This window comes from Rhincodon typus, chromosome 4 (genome assembly GCF_021869965.1).
Source record: "Rhincodon typus isolate 14 chromosome 4, sRhiTyp1.1, whole genome shotgun sequence".
In the NCBI taxonomy this organism is placed as follows: domain Eukaryota; kingdom Metazoa; phylum Chordata; class Chondrichthyes; order Orectolobiformes; family Rhincodontidae; genus Rhincodon; species Rhincodon typus.
Genome location: NC_063335.1, coordinates 107,826,288 through 107,842,210, shown reverse-complemented (window position 1 = coordinate 107,842,210; position 15,923 = coordinate 107,826,288). Strand labels below are relative to the sequence as shown.

General features: G+C 40.2%; 1 protein-coding gene across 1 annotated transcript in view; it reads right to left on the bottom strand.

Annotated features, from left to right (window-relative positions):
- LOC125482985 (vesicle-associated membrane protein-associated protein A-like) overlaps positions 1-15,923 on the bottom strand; it is a 70,713-nt gene that overhangs the window by 19,329 nt on the left and 35,461 nt on the right. The window contains exons 2-4 of the mRNA XM_048596192.1: positions 15,264-15,416; positions 12,614-12,617; positions 8,488-8,503 (exon numbers count right to left, since the gene is read on the bottom strand). Of these exons, the coding sequence (XP_048452149.1) occupies positions 8,488-8,503; positions 12,614-12,617; positions 15,264-15,416 (173 nt within the window). The remainder of the gene's footprint in view (positions 1-8,487; positions 8,504-12,613; positions 12,618-15,263; positions 15,417-15,923) is intronic.

Genomic DNA, 15,923 nt, shown 5'->3' with positions numbered 1-15,923 from the left:
GGGCTCAGAATTCCATTACAGAGGCACAAACCGCAATTGACCAACAAAGGTTAAAGAGTAATAAATATTACCCCCAAGAATAAAAATATAGTTAGGAAATTATAGATATTCTTACCTTCACTGTGACTAAATGTCTGGAACCTACTTTTGAGTGTGAGATTATTAGCATTATTTTATTGCTGCTTATCAGATTCACACCATAAAAGCATATAACATGGTAACATTCCCTTTGGTCCAACCAATCCACGCTGAACCTAATTCCAGACTACTCTAATCCTACCTGCCTGCTCCTGGCCCATATCCCTCCAAATCTTTCCTATTCATGTCCTTTTCCAAATGCCTTTTAAACAAACATTGTAATTGAACCCACATCCACCACCTTCTCAGGAAGGTCATTCCACAAATGAGCCAACCTCTTTAAAAAAAAATTTGTCCCTCATGTCTTTTTTAAATCTCTGTCCTCTCACTTTAGAAATGTTCCCTTTAGTCTTGAAATTCCCCGATCCTAGGGAAAAGACAAGTACCATTAACTCTACTAATAGCCCTCATTATTTTATAAACTTCTATGAGGTCGCCTCTCAACCTCCTACACTCCAGTGGACAAAGTCCCAGTCTATCCAGCTTTTCTTTATAACTCAAACTTTCCATACCCAGCGACATCCTGGTCAATCTCTTCTAAATCCTCTCCAGCTTAATTTTTACACCACTTTAACCCATCAGAAAGTGGAATGCATTAACATCACCATTATTTGCTTCCATTCATAGGCTGCTGTATTTCACTACTAGTGACACATGTGGAGTACAGTGAAAGCATAAATCGCTCAAACTTCTGATTATGGATCTCTCACATTTAAACATCAAATTAATTCCACACCAACTTGCTGACATTTTTACTTGAATTAAAAACATGAACAATCCAGGATATGACATTCTCTATTCAACCTGCTTATGGCTGACCCCTTTATGCAGCCATTCAAATATCTTGCTTGACTAATTTTGAGACCATACTACTTCAAAATCACCAAAAGACTCAGAAATACTATGAACATTATAATATGAAATACAGACTAAATATCCAAACTTGAATGACAAACAAGTTTATTTCATTGATGCGATACAGTTGCCTGCATAGCATTTAAACCTTGAGGTTTTTACACCCCATTGAGCGATCAGGTTCTTAAATCATCCAGAACTATAACCCTAAATTGATCACTAAACAAAGAATGCTGTAGGCCTATGTCGTGGTTACACATACACTTTCCAGACTAATCTGCCACTGGTCCGCTTGCTATACAGACACATCTTTACAGTTCAAGATTCCTCTGGCCTCAACTTGGTATGGTTTTGACTTCTATTAAATTATAAATACATCAAGTTGCTAGTTCTAATCTATGTCGTTCTTATTCTTTCCCTACTCAGGCTCACTTTCTCAATTGGAACTTTCACGACTTCAGTGTTCATTTCTTCAGCTGAAACCCTGTTATCTTGCTTTCTACCACAAAACGTGCCAATTGAATAGCTATGTATTTCGATTTGAATTATATTTTCAGTTTCTGTTCCATTCACTTTTAAATATCTCACATTATCTTCATTACCGAGACAACTTGGCAATTGCCACGATTGTTCTGCATAGTTTTAGCAATACCTATTTTTATAGTTCATTCCCTTTGAAATAAAGGCCAATATTTTCATTGCCTTCCCTATAACCTGAACTTGTATGTGAGATTTTGGTAAATTATGTACAAAAGCTCTCAAATCCCTGTGCTCAAACAAACAGACCTAGAGATGCAGGTGCATTGTTCCTTGAAAGTGGAGTCACAGGTGGCGTTTGGCACAGTTGCCTTTGTTGGTCAGAGCATTGAGACTAAGAGTTGGGATGTTATCTTGGGGCTGTACTGGACATGGGTGAGGACACTTTTAGAATACTGTGTGCAATTCTGGTTGCCCTTCAATAGGGAGGACGTTGTTAAACTTGAGCGGGTGCACAAAAGATTGACAAGGATGTTGCTGCAACTGAAGGGTTTGAGTTATGCAGAGGCTAAATAGTCTGGGGCTTCCCCCCACCCCCGGAGCATCAGAGGCTGCAGTGTGACCTTACAGAGGTTTCTAAGGGTTATAGAGGGCATAGATAAGGTAAACAGCCGTGGTCTTTTTCCCAGGGTGGGTGAGTACAAAACTAGAGGGCATAGGTTTAAGCTGAGAGAGGAGAGATTTAAAAAGAACCTGAGGATTAACGTTTCACACAGAGGATGGTGGGTATATGGAAAAAGCAACCAGAGGAAGTAGGGAAGGCAGGTACAACTACAACATTTAAAAGGCATCTGGATGAGTATATGAATAGGAAGGATGGATGTAAGTCAAACGCTAACAAATGGGATTGGGATGTTTGGCTGGCGTGGATGAGTTTGACCAAAGCGTCTGATTCCATGCTGTATGATTATGGCTGGATTTAGCATTCTGCAGGCTTTCTCTATTTAAACAATATTTAGCTCCTCTGTTCTTCTGCCCTAGTACATAATCTCACATTTTCCCTCACTATATTCCAAATTTCTGCCAAATTTCTGACTGCTCCCTTAAACTCTGTAGACTCTGCGTCACCCTCATGACTTGCCTTCCCACCTATTTTTACTATGTGTCAACTTGACAAAAATACATTCACTTTCTTTACCTAAGTTCTTAATACATATTATAAGCAATTGTGGCCCCAGCACTCCACGGGTTATAGTTTGCCATCTTAAATTCCTTTTATACCAACTCACTATCTTCTATTAGTTAGTGAATCCTCTATCCATGCTAATATACGACACCCAAAACCATGTGTTTCAATTAGGTTCAATGGTGTCGGTCAACAAAAACAAATTTGTTAACACTGAGATGCAAAATGTCTTAAGCGATCACAAATTAACAGAAAGATCAATCTTTGGCACCCTGCAGAGCCACCTATAGCGCAACTAATTACCTCTCATGTCTTTTGATGGACCATCCGACATGAGATTGGTGACAAAATTATTCCTTCTCAGTCAAGTTACTGCCCAAAATACTAATATACATTTAAATTGCAATCGCAGTCTCTCTCATGGGAAAAAGAAAACGGCAAGAAGGCCAGATAAAATATATATGGATTGAGGTGAATGCTGCTACTGGAGTAGATTGTTGCATCAGACTTTCAGAAGGTGACAAGATACCTCACAAAAGGTTCAGTGGGAGGTAGTATGCAGGCACAGACAGAGAATTGGATACTGGGCAGCAAGCGGCAAGTGGGGACCTGTGACCAGTGGGGTCCCATATTGCTGGGACTGCAACTGTTTAATAAATATTGTAAAGACTTGAAGGAAGGAAGGAAGCAAATGTAGCCAAATTTGCAGACGAGTCAAAAATAGTTTATAGAGGCATATTGATAGGTTGAGCAAGTAGGCAAAAAGTTGACAAATGGATTATAATGTGGGAAAATGTGAACTTGTTCATTTTGGAAGGGAGAACAAAACTGCAGAGTATTATTTAAATGATGAAAAACTGCAAAAAGCTGCAACATAAAGGGACTTGGAGATACTTGCACATGAAACATAGAAAGCTAGCACACAGGTCCAGCAGGTAAACAGGAAGGCTAATGGAATGTTGGCCCTTATTTATATAAAAGGAGTGAAATCTTCTGCAAATCTGATGAGACCACATCTGGAGTACTATGTGCAGTTTGGTTCCCTTTATTTAAAGGAAGATATAATTTCATTGGATGCAGTTTAGAGAAGGTTCACGAGGTTGATCCTTAGTATGTACAAAGGTTAAACACATTGGAATTTAGAAGAATGAGAAGGGATCTCATTGAAACATACAGGATTCTTAAGGGGCTTGACAAGTTAATTGCTGAGAGGATGCTTCACCTTATGGGAGAGTCAAGTGTACCATCCCAGAATAAAAGGGAGCTAATTTAAGAATGAGATGAGGATGAATTTCTTCTCTCAGAGGATTGAGTGTCTCTGGAACTCTTTGCCACAGAGCACTTTGGGGGCAGCATCCTTATGTATATTTGAGGCCAAGATAGGTATATTCTTGATTAGTAGGGGATTCGAGGGTTAAGGGGAAAGGACAGGAAAGTGAATGCAAGTAGTGCTGAATCAGCCATAAGCCCATTGAATGGTGGAGCAGGCAGAAGGGGCCAAATGGCCTACTCCTGTTCCTATTTCCTAAGGTCTTATTAATGGATACTAAGCACAGTACTGATAAATAGATGCTTTGTGGCAGAATCACAAGATAATGATGAGTGAATGTAACTACCTACATTTATTCATCTAAAAGTACCCTCCAGATTCCCTAAATGCAGCAGCAATTTCCAATTCTTTTCACCATCCTCTTGATCCAGGAACTCTTATTTGACATCATCTTCATAAGCTGAAACAGTAATTTATCTGCTATTTGCTCATAACTTGCATTAGTGATCAGCCTCAACTCCACTTTGGATTACTTTTAATGCTGAAATTACACTTTTGTTTTTGGCAACAAGAAACAGGACATTACCAAAATTTGGTCACTGCCTCCTCTAACTTACACATCATGTAAAACAGCATTCTGTTTTACTCTGCTTCATAACAATTCTGCCAACAGAAATGAAAGTCACAAACATAGGACAGGTAATACAGCTCCAGAATCTGAAATCTTCCAAGTCTTTTCCTGTATTATTAAATGGGATGCGGACATTGCTGGCTAAGCCAGAGAGTTTTGTCCATCCCTCATAACCTCAGAAGGTGGTGGTGACTCCTTGAATGTTGCAGGTAGACCCACAGTGCTCTGAAGGAGAGGGAGTCCAGAATTGCGGATATAGTTCCAAGTCAGAATGGTGTACAGGTTGGAGAGCTATCAGCAGGTTTTCCCACACTTCTGCTGCCGTTGTCCTTGAAGGTGACAGCAATCACAGTATGGAAAGCGCTGTCGCAGGAGCAATGGCGAGTTGAGTTTCTTCAGTGCATTTTATAGATGGCACATACCGCTTCCACCATTTATTGCCAATTTAAACAGCCTGCCTGTCCTGGACAGTGTTGAGCTCCAGTGCTGCTGAACTGCACTCATCCAGCAAATGCAGAACCTTCCATCATACTCTTAACTTGTACCACATTAGAAATCTCGAGTAAAAAGCTAACTTAATGGTGACCAATTGTCATAAAAACCCATCATCAGGCTCAGAGGTCCTTTTGGGATACAAATCTGCCAGCCTTACCACGTCTGGCCTTAACATGTCTCTAGCTCCACAGCAGTGCGTTTGATGGCCATATCCCATGGAAGAAAAAAAAAAGAATCGGGGCCTAAAGAATGTAGTACTAAGGGTTATACATTGCAACATCAACATTGTTGTATTTGAGATAGAGTACCACTGTTAATCCTCCTTTCTACTCCTTTTAAATTAATAATAATGCATCAAACAGCTCTTGGGAGGAGTAGTGTAACAAAAAAAAAATCAAGACGTCACCGAAAACTTATCAAAATATCAAGACCAGGGACGATGCACCCCAGCATAATGTTTTGTAGTTATTTTAATCAACCTGTTCCGACATGCTGTGACAGTCCTTCCAGTAGGTGGGATTTGAACCCAAGCCTCTTGGCTTAAAGGTGGGGACATTACTGTTGTATCACAAGACCATCCAGAATCATCCTTTCTATATTAAGCATAAAAGCCTATCTTTCTAATTAAGTATGAGCAGTAATGGGTGAGGATAAACCACTATTGATTCTCAAAGACAACAGGCTCTTGTCTTAACACCGGAATGTAGGTTACTGCATGATAGCAATAGGTACAAGTTATCAATGTTTCCACAGAGATCTGTGCAGGTCAATCGTTTTGCTATGTACGGCCTCTGCTTTCAGAAGCTGCTGTTGCACACAAATCTCAGAGGTTCAGCAACGAAAAAAATTAGAGTGATGGAGTCATACAGCATGGAAACAGACCCTGTGGTACAACTTGTCTGTGCCAACCAGACATTCCAATCCGATCTAGTCCCATTTTCCAGCAGTTGGCCCATATCCCTCTAAACCCTTCCTATTCATATATCCATCCATATATCTTTTAAATGTTGTAACTGTATCCACCACCGACCGCTTCCTCTGACAGCTCATCCTATTTATGCACCACCCTCCACATGAAAAAGTTACCCCTCACGTCCTTTTTAAATCTTTCCCCTCTCACCTTCAACCTCTAGTTTTGGACTGCCCCACCCTAGGAAAGAGACCTTGGCTATATACCACACATGCCTCTCGTGAATTTTATCAACCTCTGTAAGGACACCCCTCAGCTTCCAAAGCTCCAGGGATAAAAACCCAGCCTATTCAGCCTCTCCCTATAATTCTCCAGTCTTGGCAACATCTTCTGCACCCTTTCAAGTTTAACAACATCTTTCCTATAGAACGGCAAACAGAATTGTATGCAGTATCCCAAAAGATGTCTCAACCATCCCCTGTACAGTCGCAACATGACATGCCAACTCCTATATGCAGTATTCTGAGAATGTTGGCAACAATGAGCATTTAGGTATAACTACACAGAGTTGATGATAGGTTTGCCCCCACTGAGGCATCATGCTAAACCTCTCCTTCGTGCAAAGGCATGCAATATCATTATATGTCCAGACAGGAATGAGCTAATGCAGCTTCAAAAATAACTTTCTCAGAGCCGTTACCTTATTGCACAATACTGAGTTGCCCTCAGGTGAGCCAGGGTTGAGGATTCATGCTGAGGGTAAAAGGAAGGTCCAAAAACAAACATGCAGTTAAATCACGCTGAAGTATTTCTGAAGTGTCTCAATTTAAATGTCATCAAAAAATACCACTGCAGCAGCTATTTAGGGAATAGAACTAAGTTCACTTGTTGATCAGTACTTTCCTAAAAATTATTTATAAATCATATTCCAGAGCACAATTAAGTGAATGTTAAGGAATGTTAGAAGCATTCTATCTACGTCAACTGAGTCTCATTGAGTATTACTTTAATAAATAGCTGTCAATATACACAGAGGGTAAACAAACAACTGACTCATATGTGAGTGTAGCTTTGCAAATTCTGTATGCAAGATTAGTTTTACATACCCAGCTGAAATGCTAAGCTATGGATTTCCTGGGTAAGCATAAATCATAACTGCCAATCCCAAGAGAATTTACGTATCAGTAATCTCTAAGAGATTGTGTCTATTTATGTCCGGTTGAAGAAATCTCATTCATCTGTAGTAACCACATTAGTGTTAAGTATTTATCATACAACTACATCTAGCAAAGGCAATGCAAAAAGCCAAATTAACTGTTCCAAATTAACAATTTCAACCCAAGACAGAGGTCCATGCTTCCTGCAGTATTAGGTTCTACTCTCCATGGCTAAATGTACACATCTCATGCGCTTCAGCCTTCCTCTGTTTTCCACAGTCCAATAAACAAAGTGCAAGAAAAGAAGAAACACAAATCCAAAATTATCAGAAGGATGCATGAAATTCAGATAGAACAAAATATTGTGTGGGAGACAAGGTGAGAGTTACAAACGACTTATATTTCCATCAGCGATGCAACAGTTAATCAACTTATTTGCAATAAACTAACAGGGAGAGGACAAGCCGAAGGGAACAGTGTCAGAGACTAGCAGCTGAAAACAAGTAGTCAGTTGGCAGCAAATGTATGGGTTCCAAGGAAAAAATTGCCAAGACTCTTAGATAAAAGCAAGGACTCACTGTGAGACAGAGAACAAATCAGAGAGCCAGGGATTCAGAGAAAAGAGAAACAGCATTGAAAGAATTAATACAGACAAAAAAAGAATAACCAGGTGACCTCAGAGGTCAGCAAGTTATTTAGAGAGCCGAGCTGAGGAAAGAATAGCTGATGAGGTTTGCGGACAAAGCAGAGGTCAAGGTGAAAACAAAGCATCATCGGTACGAGCAAAGTTAAGTAAATTATTAACAACAGTATTAACACAGAGGTCCAAAAGCATTAAATGAAATTAAAAGTTAAAATCTAAAACTACCTTGATGAAAACAAGGGAATAAAGATTCTCTTAGGTCATGGGCTGGCAGTTTAGACCTACTACGTGTACTTCGTATACCATGTGGAAACGTCATGCATCAAGCATCTTTAGGAACTGCACGAGTTGAAAAGCTTCTCCTGCTCCGGCTCAGAAACTTTGAGCTCAAGGTCTGTCAAGTCACTGTGCATCAGGGAGGATGCATTCTTTGATCGTATTCCAACAGGCAGTCACCCCACAGATTGGGAGATGGATGGCACCCCAGAAGGTAGGAAGAAGAAAGTATGGAGTCTTCAGAGTGTGGTTGACTCTCAAACAGATATTCAGCATTGTAGGTTGCTTTTTAAAATTTGTTCATGAAACATTACTATCACTAGCTGGCCAGCATTTATGGCCCATCCCAGACTGTCCTGGAGAAGGTGGTTGTGAGCTGCCTTTGAGGGAAGAGTCACCCACAATGCTGTTAAAGGGGGGTATTCCAGGATTGTTGGGCATGTCAATACCTTCAAGGGCTGCAACCTATACAATGGTACAAATGAGCGAGGAAAGAACAGCAAAGCGTAAAAATTAAATAATTACAGAAAATTCTAGTCAGGCAGACAGGCAGATATTTCTGTTACCACCTGAGTATCCCAGTGTGTTGTCGCCCTGGTGGGCTTGGACAAAGGACATCACAGACGGTGCAGAACATTCAGCAGGAGAAAGGGAGTGGATCAGAAGTTATAGCGCACATCAGCATCAACAAAAGGCGGCAGAGGGCAAGCAGTGAAGTAATGGTAACAACTGCAAAGGGACAAACTCCACACTCCACTCTCCATCCACAGCATGTGGACCAAAATGTCTGTGGGAGAAGACTAAAGCAAGAATGATCATTGCAGACGTTTAGGCTAGTAATGGAGAAGACGAAGGAAAATTTAATACTTAGCTGAAAATTAGAAGCAGATGAGCTTTAATGGGATGACAGGGTACCTAGCCAAAGTAAACTGGTACCAGACAATGACAGGAAAAATTAAAACAGAAGAATGAGAGATCTTTGTAAAAAGGTACAGGTGAGATACATTCCAATAAGAGTGAAATGGAACGAAAGCCAGGAATCCACGGATGACATTAAAAAAATAGAGCTTATGGTGAAATGAAAAGAAAATAGCACCTAAGATGCATATTAAGGTAAATTCTTCAAGCCAGAGTCAAGCCAAATACATGTGGAAAGGGGAGGAAAAAGTGGAAAATTAGGCTGGCAACGAGTGAAAATAAGAACAATACAGCAGGAAACCCAACAAAGCGTTGTTAGGGAGACAGTTGGGTTCATGAGCAAAGAAAGTGACATATGTTCAATGCACAGATCAGGGTTATTATACTTGAATACATTCTACTAGTGCTTAGAAAGGAAGAGGATGCTGACAAAATCTCAGAAGTGGAAATGCTAAGATCGTGGATAGAGTGAAAAATCAATAAGTAGGGTATAATGGAGATTAAGAGTAAATTGATTCAGACTTAAGAAAAACTAGTCTTATTTGGGGAGACAGTGGTGGTGCAGTGACCTAACACTGTGGGCATATGGATGCAAATTTCACTATGGCAACTGGTGGAATTTAAATTTGGTTGATTAAAAATCTAGAAATGAAAGCAAGTCTCAGTAAAACTCAACATGAAAATACATCAATTGTCATAAAATCCTATTTGATCCACTGTCTTATAGGGAAGGAAACCTGTTTTACTTGCTTGATTCAGCTATACAGCAATGTAACTGATACTTAGCCAACTTCTGAAATGGTTTAGCAAGACACCCAGTTCAAGGGCAATCACAGGTGGGAAAAATATGCTGGCCTCGTCAATAATGTCCATATCCCATGAAAGGATGAGGAGACACAGTATTATTGCTTCAGGGCAGATGGTGGAGAGGATGGGAGGAATAATGACGTAACAAATAATAATGACCTGCAAGGTTCTACCTTTAAGGGTGATAGAAACAGAATGATTGATTTCAAAAGGAAGCTGAATGGTTTCTTCACTGGAGGAAAATAAACCCAAAAGGTGACAAGAATTGAGGAGGGCTATGAAACTGACTGCTCTTCGAGAGTCACCATAAACCTGGTGAGCTAAGTGGCTTCTCGAATGCCACTATGACCGCAGACTCTTCAATTTCACTTGAATTGTCCAGATTCCCACCAAGAAAATCTCTCGTTCTCAAGTTCTATAATATGGAAATTAAGAATTTCAAGCTGGAAAATGCGGGAACTTTCATCACAACCTTGCAATTTCAGCAAGTAACCTAAATAACTAAATTTAACAGTCCTTAAAACAAAGGTTGTTTTCAATTGGTTGACTTTAGTACAGTTAACTTAACTTTTACCTCTGTCAAGAGAGCAAAATATTTTAATGTTACACTGAACTTCACACAAATCTAAAAGAGCCACCAATTTTATTAAGGACAATGATGATAAAGACTGTAGACAAGATTTTTGTTCCTTGGTGACGTTATATTAAAGAGTTGTGAATGCAGAAACATAGGAAAAGGAACAGGCAATCGACACCCTCAGGACTCTCCCACCATTCAATCACATCACATTGATCAAGACTGTAACACCATCTAGATATTTTCAACCACATGAAACAAAAAAGTAATAATCTCAATTTTGAAATGTCTGATGAAAGGTCACTGACAAAGGAAGTCAACTCTGCTTTCTCTAACATAAACCATAAGATATGCTGAGTATGTGTAGCAATTTCAGTTTTTCTATTATCTATTTAGCCAGTTATTTCATGCTTTCCAATTATACTGAACTCATAGCTACAGTGCTCAGTTTTCATGCATCTCTCAAGTCAAATTATGGCAAAAGCCACACAATTATTACTCCAATAAATGCATACTTTTTAAAACCTCATAGGCAAATTGAATGCATTTTTCCATTAATGAGGTGGACATCTGTAGCAGGCTGGGCCAGCAGTTACAGTGCATCACGACTGATGCTCAAGGTGGTGGTGGTGAGCAACCTCTTGACCTGATGGCATTCATGTGCAGGATGTACTCCTGTAGAGTTGTTAAGGAGAGATTTCCTAGAAGTTGACAGAGTGACTATGGTGGCTCAGCAAGTCAGGAGATATACAACTTGGAAGGGAACTTGCAGGAGGTGCTACTCCCATGCATCTGTCAGCCTTGACCTTCTGAAGTACAAAGTTTAGAAGAACCTTTCACAAAATGCTGAGGAACAACTTGTAGATCATCCATACATTGCCAGGGTACAGAAATAGTGGAGGGAGTCAATGTTTAAAATAGTGGATGGGTGCCAATCAAGTAGGCTGCTTTGCCTTGCTCGGTGCTGAACTTGAATGCTGCGGGAGCTGAACACATCCAGACAAATGGCAAGAACTCCACTATTCTCCCGACTTATGACTCGTCGATGGAGGACAGGCATTGATAAATACTGAAAGTTTTCCACTGCAGAACATCCTGCCTCTGACCTGCACTTACCGCCACAATTTTTCTGAATGCAGCCAGCTAAGTTTCTCACCAATGACTTATTCTTCAGACAACCTAACTACTATGCTGCCATTCCTCAGCCTAAATGAAATGTGTTTGTTCATGTTTATTTCCTGACTACTTTCTGATGGATTGATTGGCACCACAGGCTCAGAAGGATGATTTCATACAGGGCACAAAATAACACACTCCCTACAACAGAATGATTGCAATAATTTCCTCAATATCACAGTATTCAAATTAGCACAAGCTTTTCCAAATAATTGACACATACTTCAACACAAGTCTTAACTTTAAACATCTTTTGCAAACTGGTAACATCACTGCTAGTGCTTTCCTATTGCATATTCATAAATCTTCAATATTTTAAACAAGCAGGTACTAGCCTTTTTACTGCATCTTTGATTTACTTAAAACACCTAACACACCACCTGGAAGTTAACCTCCAAGTTGTATACCGTCATGAGATGGAAATCTCTCCTGAGCAGCAGTGGGAGTAGCTCCCACACATGAACTCTAGTGTTTATTAAAACAGCATCCATGACAACCTTCCCAAGGTTGTAGTGCCTGAACGTACACAGACTTAAGATAGAGAAAATAGTCATTTGCAAGTAATTCAATACTTCAGTGACTTCAAGTTTTCCTTGCTCCCAGTCTTCCTTTATCGACATGTCTGAAACAACTCTCTTCTTTGCAATTCCTTCTATCTCTCAAACCCTCATAAAGCCACCCTTTCTCTCCCATACCCTTGGAACCTCCCTCAAAGCCATCATTTCTCTCACACATCCCTGAAGCACTCCTTCCGCCCTCACCCCTCCTCCCCACGCCGCCTAAAGCCTCCCACTTAAAGGGAATTAATAACCGAGAATAAAGAGCAAGCTTTCCACTAGACAGCAGAATGCTGGAAATATTTGTAAGTCAGGGACTGAATGAGGAGGAGGGGGTGTGGCTCATCGCGTAAATGAAAATTACCAGGGAAGTAGGACTGAATAAACCGTTGGAACCTCAAACTGACAAGTTCCAAGGTCCGAACAGATTTTGTCCTACGGACTTAAAAGCAGCAGCTAGTGCGATATCCCATGCATTAGTTTTAATTTTTAGTAACTCATTATTCAGGAAAGATTCCTTTAGATTGGAAAATAGCTGACATTACTCCTTTATTCAAAAATGGAGGGAGACAAAGCAGGAAACTATAGGTCAGTTAACTTAACTTCTGTCGTAGGAAAAAATTAGAAGCAATTATTAAAGACAGCATAGCACAGCATTTGGATAAGTTGAAAGTAATAACGCAAAGCTGACAAAGCCATATTAAAGGGAAATCATTTAACTAATTTATTGGAGTTACTTGGCGATGACATAGTGGTGTTATTGCGCGACAATTAATCCAGAGACCCAGGTTCTAGGGACCAGATTCAAATCACAACCAAGTAGATGGTGGAATTTGAATTCAATAAAAGTCTGGAATTAAGAGCCTCATGATGACCATGAAACCATTGTTGATTGTCAGAAAAAAGCCATCTTGTTCACTAACGTCCTTTAGGGAAGAAACTACCATCTTTACCTGGTCTGCTCTACTTGTGACTCTAGACCAACAGCAGGAAATCAGCTGATGGAATGTTGGCCTTTACTTCAAGGGGGCGTCTTACTACAACTGTACCAGGTGCTGGAGAGACAACACCTGGAATACTGTGAGCAGTTTTATTTAAGGAAAGATATTATTTCCCTGGAGACAGTTTAGAAAAGATTCACTAGAATGATCCATGGGATGGAGGGATTGTCTAACGAGTAAGGGCTAAACAGGTTGGGACTCTACTAAAGTTTAGAAGAATGGGAGGTGATCTCATTGAAACATAAGATTTTTAAGGAACCTGACAGAGTAAATGCTGAGAGGATGGAAGAATCTACGACCAAACAGCATAGTCTCAAAATAAAGGGACCAATTCAAGGCTGAGATGAGGAGGAATTTCTTCTCTTAGAGGATTGAGCATTTTAGGAACTTCTTACCACAGAGAGCTGTGGGGCTGAGTCTTTGTATATATTTAAGCCTGAGGTAAATAGATTCTTGATCAAGGTTAATCAAGGGTTACAGGGAAAGGGTAGGAAAGTGGGCGTGAGGAATGCGGAATCAGCCATGATCCTACTGAATGGCAGAACAGGCTCGAGGGGCAGAACAGCTTACTCCTGTTCCTCGCTTCTTAGGGTCTTAGCAATGTGGTTGACTGCCAACCTCACTCTGAAATTTGTGAACAAGCTATTCAGTTGTATAAAATGCTAGAAAGGGGAATAAAAGAATGAAAATAGATGGACCACCTGGCATCAATATAGGCACTGGTAATGAAACCAGCAAAAAAAATAAATAACTCTGTCAGCCCTGCAAATTCTCCTTAACAAAATCTGGGGGTCAGTGTCAAAATTGGAAGAGCGGTCTCTCAGACTCTTCAAGCAATAACCATGAGGTCCTCAAAATTGGCTCCAGATACCATGAAATCTCACAGCATTAAGTCAAGACACCTACTGATTAGCATCCCTCAGCTGATGAATCCATTCTCCTTTCCTCCACAGTCAGCAACACTTGGAAGGACACTAAGGGTGGCAGGGTGCAGAATAAACTCTAGGTAGGAGATCAGAGCAAAAGATATGGCTGAAGTATCGCAGCAATCTTCAGCCAGAAGTGCCGAGCAGATGATCCATCTCGGCCTCCTCCAGTGGTCCCCAACATCACGGATACCAGTCTTCAGCTGATTTGATTCCTTCCACATGATACCAAGAAACAGGTGGGGACACTGGATACTGCAAAGGCTATGGGTCCTGACAACATCCCATCAACAGTACTGAAGACTTGTGCTTCAGAACCTGCCATACCCCTACAGAACCTGTTCCAGTACAAATGCTTGGCAATGACCATCTCTAATCAGAGACAATCGAATCACTGCCCATTGACATTCAATGGCACTGCCATCAGTAGATCTTGCACTAACATTACCATTGACCAAAAACTGAAGTGAACTAGCCATGAAAATACTGTGGCTACAAGAGTAGGTCACAGGCTAGAAATCCTAAAGCAAGTAACTAACCTTCTGACTCCCCTCTCCATCATCGATAGGGCACAAGCCAGCAACGTGATGGAATACTCACTTGCCTGGATGAGTTCAGCTTCAACAACCCTCAAGAAGTTTGACACTATCCAGGATAAAGTAGTCTACTTGATTGGCACCATATCCACAAACATCCACTCCCTCCACCACCAACACTCAATGGCAGCAGCGTGTACCATCTACAAGATGCACTGCAGATAATCACCAAGATTCCGTAAGCAGCGCCTTCCAAAAATACAACCACCACAATCCAAAAGGACAAACGCAGCAGATACTTGGGTACACCAAGGCTGTAATTACTTAGAGTCAAATTAAAAATATCCAAGTCAAACCACTAGCAAAAAGTCAGATGATCTCTGGCTACTCTGATTAAAAACCTATCTGCGAAATTATTAAAAGTCAGATATTTGCTATTTTAGTACAGTGCTCATTATTACTTACAGTTTGACTGAAGTCATAGGAATATAATCACACATTTAGTTATGAACACTGCCGCACTCAGCACACATGAATCTTAAATTACAAGCACGTGATTGCATGCATGCAATATTAATCAACAAATGCACTCATTGTATTGTATAGGCTAAATCAACAACACATTTCCAACTAATTCCAATGAGAAATCGTTTTCAGTGAAACATTAAAAATAATCACATGGTCTTAGCTTTAGTTGAATACTACCTAACTTTCCCATCATTCTTACCAGAAACAGTAACCGTTGTTCCAGGATCAATAATCCCACTATTAGGTCGGACACAGTACCGACGTGGTGCTGTAGTCTTCACTTTGAAGCATACTTTCCTATCTGCTGGGTTTTTCAATTTGAGGTTTGTAGTCACAACATCTGTAAATGGACCTGCATAAACACATTTTTAAAAATCAATTTAAAAAGGACAAACTTGTATATTCAAACTTTCATAATCAAGCAATTTTGATTCTGTATAACTATAGGATACATGTTCAATAAATTGCCTCGAATTGAAGATGTGAACTTATCAGAAAGACAGAGCAGCAGAGTTTTAAACTCCAATTTTAGAATTCGAGAACCTCGGAATTGTACAATTTGCACAGCTTAAGAGGCAGCCATTTTGCTCATCCTGGAGAAGCAATTACCTCAGTACCATTCTCAACACTTCTCTCCTTCCTTTAGGGATAATAATCCAATTGCTTCTTAATACTTCAATTGAATATGCCCCAACTGCACGCAGGCTATGCAATCCAGATCCCAACCGCCCACTGCATTAAAAAAGTTTTTCCTCATGTCTCCATTGCTTCCTGTGTCAAATATTAAATTGTAGACCTGTGAAATGTAGACCTGCATCATTTCTGAAATGAAACATGTTCATGAAGGTAACAAGGTGTA